The 25546-nt window shown below is 37.7% G+C and overlaps 1 protein-coding gene across 7 annotated transcripts in view; it reads right to left on the reverse strand.

Annotated features, from left to right (window-relative positions):
• Positions 1 to 25546, reverse strand: part of STK33 (serine/threonine kinase 33) — a 193103-nt gene that overhangs the window by 84133 nt on the left and 83424 nt on the right. For 6 of the 7 annotated variants that reach the window (XM_027563209.1, XM_027563207.1, XM_027563212.1 and 3 more), the window contains exons 2-4: positions 6032 to 6426; positions 4830 to 4943; positions 2018 to 2131 (exon numbers count right to left, since the gene is read on the reverse strand). In XM_027563209.1, coding sequence (XP_027419010.1) covers positions 2018 to 2131; positions 4830 to 4943; positions 6032 to 6256 — 453 coding nt within the window. In that variant the 5' untranslated portion in view covers positions 6257 to 6426. The remainder of the gene's footprint in view (positions 1 to 2017; positions 2132 to 4829; positions 4944 to 6031; positions 6427 to 25546) is intronic. The other variant, XM_027563213.1, reaches the window with a different exon arrangement.

Here is a 25546-nt window from a genome sequence, read left to right on the forward strand (position 1 = left end):
ATGGGCTCAATAAAGGACAGAAATGGTATGGACCTAACAGAACCAGAAGATATTAGGAAGAGGTGGCAAGAACACACAGAAGAACTACACAAAAAAGATCTTCATGACCCAGATAATCACGATGGTGTGATCACTGACCTAGAGCCAGACATCCTGGAATGTGAAGTCAAGTGGGTCTTAGGAAGCATCACTATGAACAAAGCTAGTGGAGGTAATGGAATTCCAGCTGAGCTACTTCAAATCCAAAAAGATGATGCTGTGAAAATGCTGCACTCAATATGCCAGCAAATATGGAAAATGCAGCAGTGGCCACAAGACTGGAAAATGTCAGTTTTCATTCCAATCCCAAAGAAAGGCAATGCCAAAGAACATTCAAACTACCACACAATTACACTCATCTCACAGGCTAGCAAACTAATGCTCAAAATTCTCCATGCAAGGCTTCAGCAGTACGTGAACTGTGAACTTCCAGATGTTCAAGCTGGATTTAGAAAAGACAGAGGAACCACAGATCAAATTGCCAACATCTGTTGGATCATCGAAAAGGCAAGAGAGTTCCAGGAAATCATCTATTTCTGCTGTATTGACTATGCCAAAGCCTTTGACTGTGTGGATCACAACAAACTGTGGAAAATTCTGAAAGAGATGGGAATACCAGACCACCTGACCTGCCTCTTGAGAAATCTTTACACAGGCCAGGAAGCAACAGTTAGAACTAGACATGGAACAACAGACTGGTTCCAAATAGGGAAAGGAGTACATCGAGGCTGAGTATTGTCACCTGCTTATTTAACTTATAGGCAGAGTACATCATGCAAAATGCCGGGCTGGGTAAAGCACATGCTAGAATCAAGATTGCCAGGAGAAATATCAATAACCTCAGATATGCAGATGAAGCCACCCTTATGGCAGAAAGTGAAGAACTAAAGAGCCTCTTGAAAGTGAAAGAGAAGAGTGAAAACGTTGGCTTAAAATTCAACACTCAGAAACTATGATCATGGCATCTGGTCCCATCACTTCATGGCACATAGGTGGGGAAACAATGGAAACAGTGACAGACTTTATTTTTCAGGGCTCCAAAATCACAGCAGATGGTGACTGAAACCATGAAATTAAAAGACTCTTGCTCCTTGGAAGGAAAGTTATGACCAACCTAGACAGCATATTAAAAAGCAGACACATTACTTTGCCAACAAAGGTCCATCTAGTCAAAGCTATGGTTTTTCCAGTAGTCATGTATGCATGTGAGAGTTGGAGTATAGAGAAAGCTGAGTGCCGAAGAATTGATGCTTTTGAACTGTGGTGTTGGAGGAGACTCTTGAGAGTCCCTTGGACTGTATGGCATATCCAACCAGTCCATCCTAAAGGAAATCAGTCCTGAATATTCATTGGAAGGACTGATGCTGAAGCTGAAACTCCAATACTTTGGCTACCTGATACCAAGAGCTGACTCATTTGAAAATACCCTGATGCTGGGAAAGATTGAAGGCGGGAGAAAGGGACAACAGAGGATGAGATGGTTGGATGGTATCACCTACTCAATGGACATGAGTTTGAGTATACTCCAGGAGTTGGTGACGGACAGGGAGGTATGGCATGCTGCAAGCAGCCCATGTGGTCGCAAAGAGTCGGATATGACTGAGTGACTGAACTGAACTGAAGCCTTTCCCTTCTACAAGGGATCTCCCCAATCGAACCCTGGTCTCCCGCATTGCAGGCAGATTCTTTACAAGCTGAGCCACAGGGAAGCCCAGGAATATTGGAATGAGTGGCCTATCCCTTCTCCAGAAGATCTTCCCAACCCAGGAATTGAACGGGGGTCTCCTGCATTGCAGGTGGATTCTTTACCAACTGAGCTATGAGGGAAGCCCAGAAGGCTAGAGAAATACCCACATTTCTCCAGGGCAACAGCCCAGGGTCTGTCCCTAAGGGTCAGATGTATTCGTGTGAAAAATTGTACTACCTACCCGACCTTGCAGTAGAACTGCACCCTCAGTATGATGCTAAGAAGCCTTACCTTTTCTTTGTTCACTTTTTTAATTGCCCACTTAGTTTCTCTTTCCTTGTCTATGGCTTCAATGACCATTCCAAAGCTCCCTTGTCCCAATATTCTTCCAAAGGTATAGATTTCCTAGATTAAAAAATAAGAGTTCTTTTGTCTTTCTCTGCCATTCATCAGGTATGACAAATGAACATATAATACTGACAGGCATCCACCCAAGGGAAGAGTGACTCTGCTCCAGGGTAAAATCAAATAGAAGGCACTGACACCACATATTTACTTCAGTATTAATAAACACATCTTAATTAAGCGAAAATAAGTTTTGATGAGTCTTATTAAATATCCTTTGGAGAAAAACCATAAAAATCCTAATGAGGAAATGTGAAAAACTTCAAATATATAAAAAATGAAACTCTCATAAACTATATTAAAGAAATGTCTTCACAAGAAAAAGAATGGAGTATTAATACATGTATACAAATATATTGATATATACTGTATATTTGTATAAAATAAGTTGTCCAAAAAATTATTGCCAAACTCTGAGAACTATACTATAAAATCAACACATATTAACCATTAGACAACTGCTTTCCTGTTCACCAGGTAACCTTTCTCTTCATTGTTTCTACTAAATAATCATTTTTGTTGTTTTATTTCTTTTTGTTTTAGGAAAGGGATTATATAAATCTTTTTTCATATTTAAAGTTTTTAATATAAATAAGCATTTAGAAAAAAATTAAAACCATCCATAGTAACATTATCCAAACCAAGGATCCTTCTGTTTATTACTTCACTCCTGCTTACAAAGACAGAATGCACTGGTCTTGACAATACCAGCATTCCATTTCACATTGTAAAATAACAAGCAGGTAACTCATTTACACTTTCAGTTCTTGTGAATTTGGTTGGAGAGAGTCAGTCTCCCTGATCTAAATCAACTGCAGGTCACTAACAAGAGTTTCTAGACCCATCATGCCCAGAGATTAGAACAGGAGAGAACCCCTGAGCTAATGTCACTGGGGGAAGTCTCTCTTGGAGACTTCTTAGAGCCTGCCTTAGAGATGCCAGGTTCCCCTGTGTGACCACTCTCATCTGCACCCTGCAACAGATAAACTACTGCTGGACTTCATATTTTCTCCTGCTTACATTCCTTTCTGACTTTTGTAAATGAAGATGGAGTATCCAACTAATTACTTACCTACTTCACAAAGGGCTTTTCTGCCTAACTCTGCACCATGGTGATTGTTCTTTTGACTTTTTTCAACATGTATGCATTGGTCCTCAAACTCTATTGTTACTCTCTTGCTTACAAATATTTGGACTCATTTTTTTCCTTCCAAGATGGTCTAGAAACACCTTATAAAGGTATTTCTTTTTTATCCTTTAAAAAGCCTGCCTGAAACCTTGCAGGCAAAATATTCATGCTTAGTGCATGAGGAAAAAGGAGAAGGAAGAAACGAAAGGGAGGAGAGAGAAGAAGAGAGGAAGCAAGGAGTGGAAAAAGACACAGGGCGAGAAGGGAAGACACAGAAAGGGAAAGAAAAAAGAAGAAAAGAAAAACGTTCAGCTTCAACATGCAGATTTTTCTTAGCTATCTTCTTGTGATACATACTTTGGGGGCTACAAAGATGAATAAAACATAATTCCTGTTTTCTTATCATTTGTCTCATGCCTGGCTCAATGGACATGAATTTGAACAAACTCTGGAAGATAGTGGAAGACAGAGACTGGCATGCTGCAGTCCAGCAGAATCAGACAGGACTTAGTGACTGCACAACAGCAACATCATTTGTAACTCAAGAGATACAATTTTTACTTAAGTCATACAGTCTTAAGTTAAAAGAAAAAATACAAAATGACATTGGGGCCAGAGACCAGAGCTAAAATTCTGGGAACATAAGGGAAAATGGCATGAAAAAGATGGCTCCTGAGAAGCATGTGGGAGAACAAAGGCAAAGAAAAGAAGGAAAATTGAGAATTTTTTCCATAATCCAATAAAGGAATGAATGAGTGAGCTGATAAATGAATACATTTTTCTTTTACAAAATCTCTTATGACTAAATTTAAAACAGTAAATTTGTGGATTTTTTTTTTTAATGCAGGTCTTTTGTAAGATTTTGTAAGACTTAACAAAATCTTTAACAGGGGAAGATTTAAGCTTTCAGGTCAGAATTTCTTAGCAAGTTTTTCTGATCACTTCAAGTAAATTGCTAAATATTTTTTAAAACAATTGTTCAAAGTAATTTAATATCAATGGAATTTTCCTCTTGTAGTTGTTCCTATTGTAGTTCCTTCAATCTAGCATTAAAGGAACACATTTTAATTTCTAAGATGGTATTAAATTTAAGTCATATTTGCATATAAGAACTAGAATCCTGGGAAGAATAACATTGGTATTCACTCAATCACAAGCTGAAGAAAAATGGGCAAGTCCACAAGGGAAATTTTGGCCTCCCTACTGGTCATCAAAGAAGTGAACAGCCAAACCATCTAAGTTATCTGGTCTCTCTCTTTCTCTCAAATAGGTCTATATAAAGATTTCACAACTGCCCTCAGCAACCGGCAAGACTTGGAGACCAAATGCTCTCATTTTATCTAATAAATGTCCTCCACTTAATTATGCAAGTCAAGTTACATCTCTATGAACAGAAAAAATAATTAGTTCACATTTTCTTTAGTAAAGACTTCAACAATCTTAAAAATGGTTGTTTCTTCTTTTCTTTTCTTTCCTTAGAGACTTACTTTTTAAATCACCTTTGTCATGAACATTGACTTAAAAGAAATCTGAAAAATTTCTAGTAGCTTCAGTTTGCCCTCTATATACCTGAATAGCAGCTCCATTGTCCATCCTTATGTGAGGAACTTTTCCTTCTGTGAAGTTGCCCCGACCCCACTGTTGTTGAGATGGTTTTCTCTCTATATTTGAAGATTTTGAGGGCTTGAACCAAAAAGAAATTTTAATATTAACATTAAGATATAATATACTTGTTGACAAAGTAAGAACCCTAATTTAGATAATCTGAAAAATTTTAATATGTGTCAAGATATTTATTGTATACAAGACAGTTTATCACCTTTTTCAAATTCAAAGCCCTATATAATTCATTCACTCATTAGGCTAAAACAAGCCTTAAGAAGTTATTCAATCTAATCTCCTGAATCCAGGCAATTCTACATGATGATCTGCACAGAAGATAAATCAGGACTTAAAATCTTTAAAATCACAAGAGAAGGCAACTTCACAGTTTTCTCAATCACTCTTGTTTCAAGACATAACAATCATCTCAAATAGGTTATACACAAGAAATTACTGACCAGACATTCACAAAATATGCTTTGAATGAAAATAACATAGAAACAATTCACTCAGAGACATCTATATGGCAATAACTATACCATAATACAATTCAGAAATAACAGTTTAGAATGAAAACTTCGAAAAGGTATAAATTTGAGGACTGACAACCTAACTTTTCTTAAACTTACTGCTCTCTGTCTCTAAATTTATGCTCTATCAATGACAATCTTCCAGAGTGCCTCTTCTCTATAAAGACAAACATACCCAAACCAGTCCAACTGGGTATTCACAGATTGTAACTAAGGCAAATCAGTTCTGTAAGGTATATCTGATAGTCCATCTAGATAACCAGGAACTGTCCACCCTGTATTTAACCGTCATAAATCTCATTCTGCATCAGTTGAAGAAAATGCCCCCAAATTCAGGTTTAATTCAATTTGAAAACCAATCAATTTCCATATAAACCACTTTTTAAATAAAAGCTTGAATAACATTCCAAATTATTTATAATCCTGGGAAATTATTAATTTGGGGCAGTGGTTGGTTAACAGAATGAAAGAAATTATCAACCGATTTTTCTTACCTCTTCTGTAAGAAAGAAATTTACCTTAATAGTAAAGAAGGTAATGAATTAGCTGACAAGGGTCCATGAATAAGGATGAATGTAGGGATGGGATTAGGGAATGGGACATCAACTTGTGTTGGGATGTAGAATCTTTAATATTTACCGAATCTTTTCCAGAGGTAACATCTTTGCTGGCTCCTTTTTCTTTTCTTTTTTCTGGTGAGACTATAAATTCTGAGCTACCTGTGCTTGATGTCTGTGACATTTCCACCACTGACATTGGAGAAAGCTTTGTTTTACAAGAACATATACAGAGTGCATTTTTCTGAGAAGCAGATGAGCAGTGGGGGCACTTTGTGGATTTTTTACCACAGCTGCTATCAGCCATTTGCTTAACTCTGCAACAAAAGCAACTTTATTAAAAGAAAGATGTTTCCACTGTTTGAGGAAAAGAACCTGACCAAAAAGGAAAAGGTAGGCTGATGGTGAAAACTCTAACTTCCAAGTGGTGAGGTCCTTAGGTTAATGATGCACTCGACTTCCAGTCACACATGAGAGCTGCAGGAAGAAAAGAAATCTCCATTTAGAAAATTCTTTCTTATCCTATCACTCTCCTAGAAATCAAAGACAAACTAGCAACTGGCACCAAAAGCATCCTGCCTATACGTGAAAAGTTAATATTTACAACAAAATTAGAATACATTTCTACAAACCAATACATTCTCATCTTCCAGAATTGACTCCTTGAACTCCAGAAATTTATTTAACAGCCCAAAGAATCACCCTCTGAACTGCTAAAAAGTGTGGTCTAAGGAAATTTGGTGGGTTGATACAAATTTTTTAAAATAAAGTAGAATAAAATAGATAAATATATGAGAGCATTTTGCATAGCTCCTTGGTAAGGTTTGTGAAACTTTAAAAAAAATTACATAGTTATGAATGTATAGAACATGTGTATGTGTGTACACTTGGTCACAATATAAAATGCATTTCATAAGGTAGGTTGTGGTAAATAAAAAAGGCTTTAAAATACTTGTATAAAACATACATTACTGTGGTTTCAAAAGTAATGAGCCTCTGTCTACATATTATCAGAGTAAATCCATGCTGTTGTGTGCTCAGTCGCTAAGTCATGTCTGACTCTTTACACCCCATGTACTACATAGCCCACAGGCTTCTCTGTCCATGGGATTTCCCAGGCAAGAATACTGGAGTGGGTTGCCATTTCCTCTTCCAGGGGATCTTCTCAACCCAGGGATTGAGAACCTGTGTCTTCTTCATTGGTAGGCAGATTCTTTACCACTGAGTCACCTGGAATGCCCCAAATCCATACTATACACTTCACAAAGGAGTAGATAATTTGATTCTATAAAGCTATCTAGTGCTAAAAGTTCAAAGGCAATATCAGAAGTATCCTTATTTTTACTCTCAAATAGAAAAATAGGAACTAGTGTGTGGTACTTTTCCCTGAGTGAACCGGTATGCCCATCATTCTACCTAACCAGTTCCTGCAGCTATATGTATAGTGGCAAGTTGGAAATATGTGGGTTTAGGAATGAGAGAGGATGTGTTCTGCAGCACATGAAAAAGAAACTGAGAAACTTCCAGAAGTAACTGGGAGTACATCATCATGGTTCTCTGCCATCCTACTTCAGATATTACTTGAAAGTATATTTTGAAATCATAGATTGATAAGGCTGGGGCTATATAGAATATACCTTTGTTCTTTGAACTGGAATAAACTTGACCATAATAGGAGCTAGATATCTTTATTTCATTAAAGAAATACATTTCTAGCTTCAGTTATCTAAGACTGGTTTTCTAATCAGAAATAAGGGTTGACTTTGATCAAATCTTTACCTACCATGATTACCATATTTTTCTTATTTGATTTTTTGGTATGTTTTATGGTATTAAAAGCTTTCTTAATATTAAAGCACTCTTGTATTTTGGGTATGAACCCTACATGATCATGATGGATGATTCTTTCAATGTGCTGAAAAATTGAAATGTTTGTATTCTGACTTTTCACAGTTATATTCATAAGCTAAACTGGTCTCTAATTTTCCTTTTCACTCATCTTTATCAGGTTTTGATACAAGATTCTAGCAGTTTTATAAAATAAATTGGCTATCTTTCCATCTCACGATGCTTTGTAATAGTCTGTATAGCATGGGAATCTATAGGAAAATCTTCCAGGCCCAAAGGATTTTGTGAAAGATATTGCTAGTAGTTTATCCAATATTTATTCCCCCACTCTTCCTTATTAACAAAACCCTGATTCTGTCTGGGATAGCAATTAAAAATCCTCCATTTCTGCATATCCCTTGCAGTTGACTTATGGCCATGAACCTTACAGAATGCAAGCAAAGTTGTACTTAAGGAAAAACTTTTATTCTGAAAACTTTATTAAAAACAGAAAAAGAAAGGACAAAAAGTATACTACATGAGCAGTCAAATCAAAGAAAGAGAAAAACATGATTAAGAAACAAAATTTAAGATGAACAGAAATGAAAAAGAAATGTAGGCTCTGTTGAATTTTGCCTATAAGGCTCCAAATAAACTGAACCTTCACTCCCTCTCAGATTTCTCTCTCCATTCTCTCCCTTGCTCTAAACACACTGGTCTCCTTACTGTTCCTTGCGTATGCCAAGCACAGTGCCTTCTCATGGCTTTGGCCCTTGTTTCCTAGGCTAGGATGCGCCTTCCTCAGACATTTGCAAGGCTTGCTCCCTCACTTCATGGTGATTTCTGCTCATCTGAGAGACCTCTTCTAACCATCTCATCTGAAACAGCAGGCCATTCATTCTGTCCCCTTACTTTGCTTTATTTTTGTTCACAGCATTTATCATTTCACTTCGGAAGTTCTATATCAGAGTTCCTTCCTACTTTTAGGGAACAGATGATTTCCATATATGTAAATTGTTTCATGAGGCTTCCTCGAAGGCTCAGAGGGTAAAGAATCTGCCTGCGGTGCAGGAGAAACATGGTTAGATTCCTGGGTCTGGAAGATCCCCGGAGAAAGAAATGGCAACCTACTTCAGTATTCTTGCCTAAAAATTCCCATGGACAGAGGAGGCTGGCAGGCTACAGTCCAATGAGTCACAAAGGGTAGGACACAACTAAGGGACTAAGTACACAAATTGTTTCATAGCAATGAAAGCCATCCAATTCATTTCATTCAGTTAGAATAACCAAAATCAGATCATGGCAGTGATCTCAAAAAGGGAGGAGCTCTTATACACCAATCTTTTCTGTGAAGAGATGCAAAAATCCTAAATGGTGTGCCTGTATTTATCTTTATCCTAGTTTACAGCATATTCTAAGATTACTAGATAGAAATAAACAGACAGGTCAGCCCAATAAGTATGACCTTTCATCAAAGCAGTACAAAAAATCCTACGGATGTGATGAAAACCCATAGTGGTGAGCACTGGAAAAGATACATCAAGGGTATCCTTCAGACAGGCAGAGGGAAAAAAGAATGCAACTGATGCCAACACACACACACATTTTAACAAATGCTTGACCTTGTTTTCCAAGTATATGTAGCAAGACAAACAAAACTCAGGATGTACCTTTATGCACACTGAAAAATGATTTAACTTTAGGCCTTGGAAGAAAATGCTTTGCATTTCAGGTTAAATATATAAGCCTGTAACCATCAATGACTCAGAGCAGCAGAGTAGATCAGCAAATAACAGCCTTTCTGTTTAGAAAAAAAATAATGCTTTCTCTCTGCAGGTGTAGAAAAGTCCCATATCAGATATGTAAGGCATCATTTTATGCATGCATTAAGAATACTGATTTTATAGTACTTGTTATAAGAAACTGAAAGAAGTGTTCATAATGTAAAGGTTTATTTAAAATGTAGCTAAGTTCCTTCATTATAAACAGTACTCCTAAAAGCATTCTTACTAAATCCCTCAAGTTTTACTATATATATCCACAAACTTTCAAGAGAATCTTTAAATATTAAATTTCCCATTTCTAAGACAGTTTATTTTGTGGATTGAAAAATAGTTGTATTTTTCTTAGCTCAGTTCAGAAAGCATTTCCTTTCGTTTCTCCCTCAGTCTCTCAATGTCAAGTTATCATAGTATCACTGACACTGACATAGACTTCCAGGTACTTTCTCGCTCCACTTCTGACATATCCATTGCCCTAGAAGTATTTGGTAGCTATATTCAGAAAATATAAGAATTCCTGGAATTCACTGACAAGCTCCGTTTCTGCTTCCCAGCTTACCAACTATTACATTTGCCAAAGTAATGTTCTACTTTCTTACCCCAGCAAACGCTGAAACAATAGGTGGAATAGCTGTATGCAAAATTTCTTGAGAAGGATTGGATTTTGAATTTAATTTCTTTTTGGCTGGCTGAATTCTAATTATTTTAACTTAAAAACCAAAATAGAACAAACATTTACTCACGTTTATTTCTTTCTCACTTATGAATTGATCTGAAAGATTTGTTAGTAAAATAAATCTACTGTCCAGTGGGCCAAATGATGTCATTCATATTTTAGGGGCATAAAATGAATCAGGTATTGCAAACCTAGCGTATCTTTATGTAAATACAAAGATGAATAGCTCTTCTTATGTAGAACCATGGAATTACATGTAAACAGGACTTTGGCTAGAAAAACATATTAGGAAACCAAAGAAACTTCTAACATAATAGTTTCTTTGTGTCTCCAAAGACTGGACGTGCATGGGTATTAAACATAATGTAAATAAATACAATAAGGTCAAATAATGTCAGTGTTTAACAAACGTGAGCTTTCCTTTGGCTAAAGATTCTCATTTTATTTTCAAGAGTAAAACAAGTCAATGGAACAACTCTGATATGGAAACTCTCTGAGTTTTTATTTCAGCATAAAAAGGTCTCTTAACACACTGGCCCTAGAAGATACACTTACAGTAATTTCCTCGAAAATGAACACAAGAATGGTTTTATGAGATATAACTAGCTACAATTTTCTTCCCCAAAAGCAATTTTTGGCTTTCTTTGCTAAGACTATGTCTACAAGGAACCTAACAGTCAAGACAATTCAGTAAAAAATGTGTCCTATTCAAGTGAAGAAAAAAACCTTATGGATTGTCTGACATTATGCAGACCAAGCGGAATGACTTGTATATTCACTTTTCAACTACTTGTTTTCATAACATGCTTACAGAACCTAAAGAGGCCCAAATGAGCTTTCTAGGTCATAGTGTTGTTAAATGAGACCCGCACTTGTTTACTATCTCCATTAAGGTCAGAATTAGGGAAATTGGTCTATGTTGTCTTATAAAAGGATTTATGGTATGTTTAGATTTTATTTTATTTCAGACATTTAAAAATTCTGACATTTAACACCTAACGTATGCTATCAGATTTAAAATTTTTAATTTGCATAATAATCCTCATTGATTAAACTATAATCCGGAGGGACAGTCTTAAATGTGGTCCCCATGTTGACAGTTTAAGAACAGAGATTTTACAAAGAAAGTATGGTTTAGAGAAACTGGAGAGATTCCCCCATCCCTGCCAATTCTTTCCTGATGTTTTTCTTGTTGTTATCCAGTGTCTTTTCTCCATGTACATTAAAACTAATCTGAAGTCAGGGACTTTTATGCCAGCACAGCTGATCCTGTAAATAATGGACACTCAATGAAAATCTGTGAGTGTTCATTTTGTGGGGGAAGAGCCATAATCACAAATCACTTAGGCAGAAAATAAGCAGGTGTATAGAAAAGTCATCAAGAAATGAGGGGGTCGTGTGGAGGAGGGAATGTCAGAGCTCTCTTCATAGGTCTGCAGAGGGAATTAGAGTTCTCTGTGACTCAAAACAGTGCAAGCCAATATCAACCTGATACAAAGGGCTTCCTAACATTCAGAACTGTCTAAGTTAACAGGAAAGACTACCTCTGTCACTACAAGTGTCCAAGTAGAGGTTGGAAGGTCACCTGTAAGTAATCATAGATGATATTTAAACATAAACTAGGATGTCATAGAAAAAGCAAGGGAATTCCAGAAAAATATCTACTTCCATTTCATTGACTACACAAAAGCCTTTGACTGTGTGGATCACAACAAACTTGAACATTCTTACAGTGATGGGAATACCAGACCACCTTACCTGTCTCCTGAGAAACCTGAATGCAAGTCAAGGAGCAATAGTTAGAACTAGACATGGAACAACAGACTCGTTCAAAACTGGGAAAGGAGTACGTCCAGGCTGTATATTTTCCCCCTGCTTGTTTATGTGTACTGAGTGTGCTAGGTATACCATGCAGAGTACACCACGCAAAATGCTGGGCTGGATGACACACAAGCTGGAATCAAGACTTCCAGGAGAAATATCAACAACCTCAGATATGCAGACAATACCACTCTAATGACAGAAAGTGAAGAGGAACTAAAGAGCCTTTTGATGAGGGTGAAAGAGGAGAGTGAAAAAGCTAGCTTAAAACTCAACATTCAAAAAACAAAGATCGTGGCATCCAGTCCCATCACTTCATGGCAAATAGAAGGGGGAAAAGTGGAGACAGTGACAGCTTTTATTTTCTTGGGCTCCAAAATCACTGCAGATGGTGACTGAGGTCATGAAATTAAAAGACGCTTGCTCTTTGGAAGAAAAGCTATGACAAACCTAGACAGCATATTAAAAAGCAGAGACATCACTTTGCCAACAAAGGTGTGTATAGTCAAAGCTACGGTTTTTCCGGTAGTCATGTACAGATGTGACAGTTGGACCATAAAGAAGCTGAGTGCCAAAGAATTGATGCTTTTGAACTGTAGTGCTGGAGAAGACTACTGACAGTCCCTTGGACAGCAAGTAGATCAAACCAGTCAATCCTAAAGGAAATCAACCCTGAATATTCATTGGAAGGAGTGATGCTAAAGCTGAAGTTCCAACACTTTGGCCATCTGATGCAAAGAGCAGACTCATTGGAAAAGACCCTGATGCTGGGAAAGATTTAAGGCAAAAGGAGAAGGGGGCAGCAGAGGATGAGATGGTTGGATGGCATCACCGACTCAATGGACTTGAGTTTGAGCAAACTCCAAGAGATAGTGAAGGACAGGGTAGCCTGGCGTGCTGTAGTCCACAGGGTTGCAGAGTTGGACACGACTCAGTAACTGAACAAACAGGCAACCTACTTCTTGTAGCCAGATGTTTGAAGGCAAGAAAACTCCAGTCTATAACAAAATACCAACAATTCCATGATCTCTGTTTTTAAGATTTTTTATAAGTAATGTTAATTTAATAAAACAAAGCAACAACAAAAATACCTCTCTTGACTGTGAAAACATCCAGGGCAGGAACTATATTCTATTCACCTTGTCATCTTATATTCAGTAAAGATCTCCATTATTAAATAAGGATTATTGATTGAAAACTATTCAGTGATCGATAGAAACAGTGTTTCTGAACTCACAAATATAATATGCAATGTAGGTGCCTCGAGTAAGAGAGCCAGTGCTTATCATGTAAAAAAATAATATACCTGAAGACACCTCCTGGCCAAAAAACTAACTGCCAACCCTCACTCTACCTTGAAGCTCTCATTCTAGAGCAAAACACCAAAACCCCAATACCAAGCCTGATCCCAATCCTATACTCTAAATTGCCATCTACTTCTGACAGTTTTCCTATCAGACAAGATGTTACAACTACACTCCCAAATTTATGAATCTTAAGGATACACAGACACAAGTATTTACTTCAATGATATACCATATTGTAAAACTCTAAGGGTTTCAGCTGACTAAGTCCAGTCTTCAACAACTATAAAGCTTTGTTATAGAGAGTGACAAAGTTGGCTTAAAGCTCAACATTCAAAAAAACTAAGATCATGGCATCTGGTCCCATCACTTCATGGGAAATAGATGGGGAAACAGTGTCAGACTTTATTTTTTTGGGCTCCAAAATCACTGCAGATGGTGACTGCAGCCATGAAATGAAAAGACGCTTACTCCTTGGAAGGAAAGTTATGACCAACCTAGATAGCATATTCAAAAGCAGACACATTACTTTGCCAACAAAGGTCCGTCTAGTCAAGGCTATGGTTTTTCCAGTAGTCGTGTATGGATGTGAGAGTTGGACTATAAAGAAAGTTGAGCACCGAAGAAGTGATGCTTTTTTTTTTTTTTTTTTTATTCCTTTATTTCTCATGTGTTCCCCATCCTGAACCCTCCTCCCTCCTCCCTCCCCATACCATACCTCTGGGTCATCCCAGTGCACCAGCCCCAAGCATCCAGCATCATACATTGAACCTGGACTGGCATCTCGTTTCATACATGACATTTCACATGTTTCAATGCCATTCTCCCAAATCTTCCCACCCTCTCCCTCTCCCACAGAGTCCATAAGCCTGTTCTATACATCAGTGTCTCTTTTGCTGCCTCGTATACAGGGTTATCGTTACCATCTTTCTAAATTCCATATATATGCGTTAGTATACTGTATTGGTGTTTTTCCTTCTGGCTTACTTCACTCTGTATAATAGGCTCCAGTTTCATCCACCTCATTAGAACTGATTCAAATGCTTTTGAACTGTGGTGTTGGAGAAGACTCTTGAGAGTCCCTTGGACTGCAAGGAGATCCAACCAGTCCATCTGAAAGGAGACCAGTCCTCAGTGTTCATTGGAACGACTGATGCTGAGGCTGAAACTCCAATACTTTGGCCACCTCATGTGAAGAATTGACTCACTGGAAAAGACCTTGATGCTGGGAGGGACTAGGGGCAGGAGGAGAAGGGGACAACAGAGGATGAGATGGCTGGATGGAATCACCAACTCGATGCACTTGAGTTTGGGTGAACCCCAGGAGTTGGTGATGGGCAGGGAGGCCTGGTGTGCTGTGATTCGTGGGGTCGCAAAGAGTTGGACACAACTCAGTGACTGGACTGAACTGAATAAACCCTATTATTACTCAGATCCTCATATTCAATTTTAAAAAATCACTACTTTTTGACCGATTGTTTAACTAGCAATAACTGGCTTGTGCTTCTTTCATATAAAACATGCACGTCATCAGTTCAGTTCAGTCACTCAGTCATGTCCGACTCTTTGCAACCCCATGGACTGCAGCACACCAGGCTTCCCTGTCCATCATCAACTCCCAGAGCTTGCTCAAACTCATGTCCATTGAGTCAGTGATGCCATCCAACCATCTCATCCTCTGTCGTCCCCTTCTCCTCCTGCCCCCAACCCCTCCCAGCATCAGGATCTTTTCAAATGACTCAACTCTTCACATGAGGTGGCCAAAGTATTGGAGTTTCAGCTTCAACATCAATCCTTCCAATGAACATTCAGACTGATTTCCTTTAGGATGGACTGGTTCAATCTCCTTGTAGTTCAAGGGACTCTCAAGAGTCTTCTTCAACACCACAGTTCAAAAGCATCAATTCTTTGGTGCTCAGCTTTCTTTATAGTCCAACTCTCACATCCATACATGACTACCAGAAAAACCACAGTTTTGACTAGATGGACCTTTGTTAGCAAATTAATTTCTCTGGCTTTTTAGTATGCTATCTAGGTTGGTCATAACTTTTCTTCCAAGGAGCAAGTGTCTTTTGATTTCATGGCTGCAGTCACCATCCAGAGTGATCTTGAAGCCCTGAAAAATAAAGTCTGTTACTATTTCTATTGTTTCCCCATCTATCTGCCATGCCATCAGTTCAGTTCAGTTCAGTGCAGTCGCTCAGTCGTGTCTGACTCTTTGCAACCCCATGGATCGCAGCACGCCAGGCCTCCCTGTCCATCACCAACTCCCGGAGTTCCCTCAAACTCATGTCCAATGAGTCGGTGATGCCATCCAGCCATTTCATCCTCTGTTGTCCCCTTCTCCTCCTGCCCGCAATCCCGCCCAGCATTACAGTCTTTTCCAGTGAGTCAACTCTTTGCATGAGGTGGCCAAAGTAATGGATTTTCAGCTTTAGCATCATTCCTTCCAAAGAACACCCAGGACTACTGATCTCCATTAGAATGGACTGGTTGGATCTCCTTGCAGTCCAAGGGACTCTCAAGTGTCTTCTCCAACACCACAGTTCAAAAGCATCAATTCTTTGGTGCTCAGCTTTCTTCACAGTACAACTCTCACATCCACACATGACCACTGGAAAAACCATAGCCTTGACTAGACAGACCTTTGTTGGCAAAGTAATGTCTCTGCTTTTGAATATACTATCTAGGTTGGTCATAACTTTCCTTCCAAGGAGTAAGCGTCTTTTAATTTCATGGCTGCAATCACCATCTGCAGTGATTTTGGGGCCCCCAAAAATAAAGTCTGACACTGTTTCCACTGTTTCCCCATCTATTTCCCATAAAGTGGTGGGACCAGATGCCATTATCTCAGTTTTCTGAATTTTGAGTTTTAAGCCAACTTTTTCACTCTCCTCTTTCACTTTCATCAAGAGCCATTTTAGTTCCTCTTCACTTTCTGCCATAAGGGTGGTGTCATTTGCATATCTGAGGTTATTGATATTTCTCCCGGCAATCTTGATTCCAGCTTCTGCTTCTTCCAGCCCAGCATTACTCATGATGTACTCTGCATAGAAGTTAAATAAGCAGGGTGACAATATACAGCCTTCACGTGCTCCTTTTCCTATTTGGAACCAGTCTGTTGTTCCATGTCCAGTTCTAACTGTTGCTTCCTGACCTGCATATAGATTTCTCAAGAGGCAGGCCAGGTGGTCTGATATTCCCATCTCTTTCAGCATTTTCCACAGTTTATTGTGATCCACACAGTCAAAGGCTTTGGCATAGTCAATAAAGCAGAAATAGATGTTTTTCTGGAACTCTCTTGCTTTTTCCATGATCCAGCAGATGTTGGCAATTTGATCTCTGGTTCCTCTGCCTTTTCTAAAACCAGCTTGAACATCTGGAAATTCATGGCACACATACTGCTGAAGCCTGGCTTGGAGAATTTTGAGCATTACTTTACTAGCATGTGAGATGAGTGCAATTGTGCGGTAGTTTGAGCATTCTTTGGCATTGCCTTTCTTTGGGACTGGTATCAAAACTGACCTTTTCCAGTGCTGTGGCCACTGCGGAGTTTTCCAAATTTGCTGGCATATTGAGTGCAGTACTTTCACAGCATAATCTTTCAGGATTTGAAATAGCTCAACTGGAATTCCATCACCTCCACTATCTTTGTTCGTAGTGATGCTTTCTAAGGCCCACTTGACTTCACATTCTAGGATGTCTGACTCTAGGTGAGTGATCATACTATCATGATTATCTTGGTCGTGAAGATCTTTTCTGTACAGTTCTTCTGTGTATTCCTGACACCTCTTCTTAATATCTTCTGCTTCTGTTAGGTCCATACCATTTCTGTCCTTTATCAAGCCCATCTTTGCATGAAATGTACCCTTGGTATTTCTAATTTTCTTGAAGAGATCTCTAGTCTTTCCCATTCTGTTGTTTTCCTCTATTTCTTTGCACTGATTGCCGAGGAAGGCTTTCTTATCTTTCCTTGCTATTATTTGGAACTCTGCATTCAGATGCTTATATCTTTCCTTTTCTCCTTTGTTTTCACTTCTCTTCTTTTCACAGTTATTTGTAAGGCCTCCTCAGACAGCCATTTTGCTTTTTTGCATTTCTTTTCCATGCGGATGGTGTTGATCCCTGTCTACTGTACAATGTCATGAACCTCTATCCATAGTTCATCAGGCACTCTATCTATCAGATCTAGCCCCTTAAATCTATTTCTCACTTCCACTGTATAATCATAAGGGATTTTATTTAGGTCATACACCTGAATGGTCTAGTGGTTTTCCCTACTTTCTTCAATTTAAGTCTGAATTTGGCAATAAGGAGTTCATGATCTGAGCCATAGTCAGCTCCTGGTCTTGTTTTTGCTGACTGTATAGAGCTTCTCCATCTTTGGCTGCAAAGAATATAATCAATCTGATTTTGATGTTGACCATCGGGTGATGTCCATGTGTAGAATCTTCTCTTGTGTTGTTGAAAGAAGGTGTTTGCTATGACCAGTGCATTCTCTTGGCAAAACTCTATCAGCCTCTGCTCTGCTTCATTCCGTATTCCAAGGCCAAATTTGCCTGTTACTCCAGGTGTTTCTTGACTTCCTACTTTTGCATTCCAGTCCCCTTTAATGAAAAGGACATCTTTTTTGGGTGTTAGTTCTAAAAGGTCTTGTAGGTCTTCATAGAACCGTTCAACTTTAGCTTCTTCAGCATTACTGGTTGGGGCATAGGCTTGGATTACCGTGATATTGAATGGTTTGCCTTGGAAACGAACAGAGATCATTCTGTCATTTTTGAGGTTGCATCCAAGTACTGCATTTTGGACTCTTTTGTTGACCATGATGGCTACTGTCATAGATGAAACCAAAAAAATTCATGTGATATATATGTTGACTTTCTCAGGCTCCCTAGCCAAATCACCTCAAGTAAGGATACTTATTTTCGAGAAGAGACTGTTCTCTTCACTTCTAATGATGAGTCATTTATCTGCAGCACACAAACCCCAGACTTAGCCAGAACAAAAGCATTTAGAATGTTATATCTTGGTCATCAATGTGGCACGGCTGTTAATTTCAACAAAATAGCAAAGACAGGGGAAATAAGACCTAAAAGGCACTTACTGTTAAGGGTTCTGTAAGCCTAGCCAAGAAGAGTCTTCAGGGAGCAGTAATGAGTTAAGCAGTGAGCAAGAGAGGTCAAAGCAGGAGAACAGAACAACATAGAAGCCAGTCACCTAACCACGTATGCATGTATCCAGCGAACATTTTCTGAATACCTGTTATATACCAAGGATTGTTCTGGGCACAGGGAATAAAGAGATTATCACAGCATGGGCCTTAGTGATAATGATTATGATAAAGATAATGATCAGTATAGGCTTCCCAGGTGGCACAGTGGCAAAGAATCAGCCTGCTAACACAGGAGCCACAAGAAATGCAGGTTCAATCCCCAGGTCAGGAAGATCCCCTGGAGTAAGAACCCACCCCAGTATTCTTGCCTGGAAAATTCCATGGACAGAGGAGACTGGCAGGCTACAGTTCATGTGGTTGCAAAGAGTCAGACATGATTGAGCAGCTGAGCATACACACATACAATCATCAGTATATAAAAAGTACAAAAGTAATATAAAAGAGGGAGTTACCAGGGAAGTAATGTAATCAAGTGGGAAACAAAATTTAGAATGATAGAGATCAGGATTCAAATTTCACCTCTACTACTTACTAGCTCTGTACATATGGGGATATGTAAAGAGGAACTAATAGTAGTAACTCTCTTACATGATTATCGTGACAACTAACTAAATAACATTTGTACAGTGCCTATTAAACATTAAAAAATCTAAGATCATTGCATCTGGTCCCATCACATGGCAAATAGAAGGGGATAAAAGTGGAAGCAGTGACAGATCTTATTTTCTTGGGCTTCAAAATCACTGCAGCCATGAAATTAAAAGATGCTTGCTCCTTGGAAGAAGAGCTATGGACAAACCTAGAAGCATTATTAATAAGCAAAGACATCACTTTGCCAACAAAGATCCATCTAGTTAAAGCTATGATTTTTTCAGTAGTCATGTACAGATGCGAGTTGGACCATAAAGAAGGCTGAGTGCCAAAGAATTGATACTTTCAAATTGTGGTCCTAGGGAAGATTCGTAAGAGTCCCCTGGACTGTAAGGAGATCAAAGCATTCAACCCTAAAGGAAATCAACCCTGAATATTCATTGGAAGGACTGAAGCTGAAGCTCCAATGCTTTGGCCACCAAATACAAAGAGCCAACTCACTGGAAAAGACCCTGATGCTGGGGAAGATTGGTGGCAAAAGAAGTGGACCACAGAGGATGAGATGGTTAGATAGCATCACTGACTCAATGAACATGAGTTTGAGCAAACTCGGGAGATACTGAAGTACAGAGAAGCCTGGTGTGCTATAGTCCATGGGGTCTCAAAGAGTCAGACGTGACTTAGCAACTGAGCGACAACAAACAACATGAAAAGGGATGTATAGCTTTGTATTAACAGTAGAGTCCGACCTCGGGGAACATGATGGCTCCACCTCTATTCCTCTTTCTCAAGATTATTTTGGCTACTTGGGGTCTTCTGTCCTTCCATACAAATTTTTTAATTATTTGTGTAGTTCTGTGAAAAATGTATTTTAATAGAAATCGCACTGGACTTCTAGATTGCCTTGGGTAGTATGCTCATCTTATCAATATTAATTCTTCCAGTCTACGAGCATCTTAACAATATTAATTCTTCCAGTCTTTGAGTATTTCTTTCACTGCGTCATCTTCAATTTTTTTCATCAAAGTGTCTCACAGTTTCCCAAGTACAGGTCTTTTACCTCTTTAGATAGGCTGATTCCTAGGCATTTTATTATTTTTAATATGATGGCAAATTAAACTTCTTCCCTAAATCCTCTGATAGTTTGTTGTTAATATATAGAAACTCAACAGATTTCTATATATTAATTTTGGGTCCTGCAACTTTACCAAATTCATTGATGACCTCTAGTCGTTTTTTTGTGGCATCTTTAGGGTTTTCTGTGTAATATCATGTTATCTGCAAACAGTGACTGTTTTCTTCTTTCTTTCCAATTTGGATTCCTTTTATTTCTTGTTCTTGTCTGACTGCTATGACTAGCACTTCCAATGCTATGTTGAATAAAAGTGGCGACAGTAGGCATATTTGTCTTCCTGACCTTACAGGAAATTCTCTCAGGTATTCACCATTCAGTATGATGGTAAGTTTAATTAATTTTGGCCTTTATTATCTTGAAGTACGTTCCCTCTACACCCACTTTCTGGAGAGTTTTTAATCACAAATAAATGTTGAATTTTGTCAAAAGTTTTTTGCATCTATTAAACTAAGTCTTAAAGACTTAGGATGAACTGGAGAATTGCAATGAGTTGGAGTTCACTTGGTGAACAAGTCAAGGAAAGGCTTTCTAGACAGTGACACCTGCACACGCAAGGGCCCAAAACCTATGGTTCAAGAGGAGTAGAAGAAAGTGGTTTTCCATTTGAAGACAAGAACAATGGGAGACAGAAAGTCAGGCCTGTGCTAAGATAAAAAGAGAGAAGAAGCACTTTCAGGAAATACCAGGTTTAACACGAGTATCCTCACTGAAGAATAGGGGCTCCACTAGGCACAAAAGACAGACGAGGTAGAGCGGAACATGAGGTCCTCACTCTGAGAGAGCTGCCAGAAAGAAAGGACTGCTGCAAACAGCTTTAAGTGAGCACTTCCCACCTTGACACAAATTAGCCACACCAGCTAGTGACACTAATTAGTGACTGCCAACACTAATTTCTCCAGCAACATTTTAAGCACAGTCATGGATGAGACAGAGGACTTCAATGTATGCTATAAAGTTCTAAAGTACGCAGAATAAGTCCTAGATAGTACAATTAACCCAAACTTACTGCCATATGAACAAATAAGAAGCTAGTGACAAATTCACTAGAGTCAATGTTTCAATGTGATAGAATATATGGTTTATTTCTAATTAACTCCAAAGTAACAAAAAATATCAAGGGAAACTTCCCAGTATGACTTCCACAATAGAATATTAAGTTATTTATTTTACAGACATATATATACATCCCTACTCCAAATTCAGCACTATTGCAAACAAAGCTACATCAGTCCCAGAAAATAGAACAGCAGCATTCTACCATCTGGGGTCTAAAGACCCCAAACTTCTGAACTATTTATGAGCATTATCAGGAAACAATGGGAACAGTGACAGACTTTATTTACTTGGGCTCCAAAATCACTGCAGATGGTGACTGCAGCCATGACATTAAAAGATGTTTGCTCCTTAAAAGAAAAGCTATGACAAACCTAGACAGCATATTAAAAAGCAGAGACATTACTTTGCTGACAAAGATCCATCTAGTCAAAGCTATGATTTTTCCAGTAGTCATGTATGGATGTAAGAGTTGGACCATAAAGAAGGCTGAGCTCTGAAGAACTGATGCTTTTGAACTGATGCTTGAGTCTCCTAGACTGCAAGCAGATCAAACCAGTCAATCCTGAAGGAAATCAATCCTGAATATTCATTGGAAGGACTAATGTTGAAGCTGAAGCTCCAATACTTTGGCCTCCTGATGGGAAGAGCTGACTCACTGGGAAAGACCCTGAGGAGGGTCTTGAGGAGACATGGGAAGAAGGGCATGAGGAGAAGGGGACGACAGAGGATGAGATGGTTGGATGGCATCACTGACTCAATGGATATAAGTTTGAACAAGCTCCAGGAGATGGTGAAGAACAGGGAAGCTTAGTGTGCTGCAGTCCATGGATTTGCAAAGAATCAGACATGACTGATCTACTGAACAACAACAAAATCTCAGAAGTTTTCTCAGATAATGGTTCAATTTCACATGTACAGAATATTTCAAATGAAATTTGTTTGCCCTTGGTAATCAGAAAGAACCTGAGCTTTACTGTTAGACCAAGGTTCAAATTCCTCACCAGTGACTTAACCTATGTGGTCTCAACTTCCTTATATGCAAAATATATAGATGGTGTCTATATACCTACATGGCAGAATTGTTACAAGAATAGGATTAATGTATGTAAAGTCCTGACATATTGTAAGCTTTTAATAAGTTGAAGTTTTTATTATTATGAAATTCTGCCAAAACTCAATAGATGGTAGCATCAGAAAATTATTTTATCAGTCATAATTTCTCAATCTAATGCTCCAAATATTGTTCTACACAGTTTCCAATATACAAATGGTCATCTAATTAGCTCATAGCTAGTTTAGAATATAACCTTATGGGAGTTTGCTCTAGATGTGTTCAGCTTTATTGTAGAGGAAATGGCTTGCTGAACTAGCCCACAAGCAGCTTGTTAAATGTTAAATTCTGAATGCTACAGGCACTCAAATATTGCATTTATAAGAATTTTTTTAATATTATAATGTTGGACATCAAGAACATTTTAGCCTAGCCACGACCACAGTCTCTCAAAGTATTACTGCTCTGTTATTCCTTAATGACTGATCAAGAAGGAATAATATGTAATTGGTTAGGTTTTCAGAGAAAAAAGAGGTGTCTGCATCCACAGATTTATTTACTTGGTGAGTTTTCCAAACATTGCAATGGAGCTGTAAAAACAATGTGATTAAAATCGATAGAGCACATCATTTGCTGATACTGTTGCCCAAGAAAAGGCAATAAGCCTTAGGCATGTTATTACTAGATTACACAATTTCACTGACAGGTTCAAGATTTTTAAAAGCAACTGAGAATAAAGAGGATTTCTTTTTTGGAGCCATGGGATTTTTGTCTTCAATTAAAAGGAAACCATCATTTCTCTCTTTTTTTTATGATGAAGACTTAAAATGTCCTCTATAACATTTTAAATATAATATTAATACTAAACTTTTCCTTTGTTTCCTAAAATAAATTCAGATTAATGATCCTGATTAAAGCTAAACTGAGAGCTACTTTTGTTTAACAGTATCATATCCAACCACCCATCCACTTAACAAATACTAGAATAGTTCAGGAAATAGTGGTTATGGGGTTATTATTTCTTCAAAGTCCATACAGAAGTATATGAAAGTCCAAATATATGAACTTGGAAACCTCTTCTACAAAAACAATCAATGATTCTCTTTTCTATCTTGGTGATGAAATGATAAACTTTAAAACAGGCCTTCAAATTCAGAGAATGCTACATTTCAAAGCATGCTTTTTAATCAGATAGCAAAAGGTAGTCATATAGACATACATTCACTAGATAAAAAGTACTTTTACCCTGGTCAGATCTTCTACTATACTACAAACAGAAAATTGCAGAAGTTTTTGGTTGATTTGTAGAGAAAATTCCAAAACAGAAACATTCTTCTGTAGCATGGGAAAACTGATGATATCAACTATGTAGTTTTATCCTTATGATAAAAAAAAGTTGACTAGAAATATTGAGAGGATTTTAATCATGAATCCTGATAGGAAATACAAGGCTAGGTTCACAGAAATAAATAAACTTACCAGGTATTAGGCCCATTCTAGCTTTTACCAAGAAAACATTAAATTTCCAGGGGAGCTTAGATTTTTAGACATATCAAATGTAGATAATTTTTAAAAGAAAATCTATAAAGCACCATATACTTTCTTATCACTAATGTACATACTTACTTACCTACATACATAAATAAAAGCTTTATGTTCTAAAGTACATGAAAAGATGTTCAACATCACTAATCATCAAGGAAATGCAAATCAAAACTATTGATACATTAAGGTATCGCCTCACTCAGCTCCAAATGGTCATCATCAGAAAGCCCACAAATAACAAACGTTGAGAGGGTATGGAGCAACCCTTGTACACTGCTGGTGGGAAGGTAAATTGGTGCAGCCACTACTGAAAACAGTATTGGAGGTTCCTTAAAAAAAAATAAAAATAGAGCTATTATATGATACAGATAGTTCACTCTGGGGCATGTATCCAGAAAAGAAATATTCATGAAAATGAATTCAAAAAGCTGCATATACCCTAATATTCATAGTAGCATTATCTATAATATCCAAAACATAGAAGAAACCTAAATATCCATCAAGAGATGAAAGTATAAAGGATATGTGGCTACATATATACAATGGAATATTACTCAGCCATAAAAAGAATGAAACATTGCCATTTGCAGCAACATGGATGGATCCAGAGAATATCACACTGAGTGAATTAAGTCAAATACAAATATTATACCACTTAAACATGGAATCTAAAAAATAATACAAATGAATTTATTTACAAAATGGAAACAGATTCACAGACATAGAAAACAAACTTATGGTTACCAAAGGAGAAAGGGGGATAGGGAGAAATAAATTAGGAGTATGGGATTAACAGACACACAATACTACAAAAGGAATTGGTTTAAAAAAAAAAAAAACACAAAGATTTACTATAACTATATAGTAAATAGGGGATATTTAAACAAACAGTAAATATATAGGGAACTATATTCAATATAATTTACTATAGAAAAGAATCCTCATAGATAAATAGATAAAGATATCTGAATCACTTTGCTGTACTCCTAAAACTAATACAATATTGTGAATCAACTCTACTTCAATTTTTAAAAACAGCTCTATGTTCTAAACAGATAGCTATTGGAATAGACAGCTTTATTAACGAAATAATACAATTTTCCTTAGTTTCTCCTTCTCTCCTCCACATTCAACAATTCTATTTCTAAAACAGTTCTCAAATCCATTCAATTTTCTCTATTCCAAATGCCTACATCAGTATTATCCATTGCCTGGGTTACTATGCAAGAGCTTCCTAACTGGTCACCTTGATTTCAAATCAATCCTCTCATCCAAAGCATTTGCCATACTCTAGCCAAACTGTTCTTTCTAATATGTAAATCTTACCATGTTTCTTCCTAATAAAAATTGCTTCAGTATGATATGGCCTCAGTTTACCTCTTCAGGCTTAACTCATACTACTTCCTCAATGTAAAGTTTTCTAACATATAGAACTTCTTTCTTGTGATGTTATGCTTTCTCTAGGCCTTTCTACATGTACTCTCAGCCTGGAAATATTCTTTCCCATTCTCCCCTTCATTGTTATAATTTCTCCTCTTCTTGAAGATCTTAGCTTAGGCATCATCTCCTTTGAAATTTTCTTGATATCCTGAATCCCAGCTGAGTGCCTGCCTCTCTTTTGTGCACTGTACTTGCTC

The sequence above is a fragment of the Bos indicus x Bos taurus genome, chromosome 15, assembly GCF_003369695.1.
Source record: "Bos indicus x Bos taurus breed Angus x Brahman F1 hybrid chromosome 15, Bos_hybrid_MaternalHap_v2.0, whole genome shotgun sequence".
Classification (NCBI taxonomy): domain Eukaryota; kingdom Metazoa; phylum Chordata; class Mammalia; order Artiodactyla; family Bovidae; genus Bos; species Bos indicus x Bos taurus.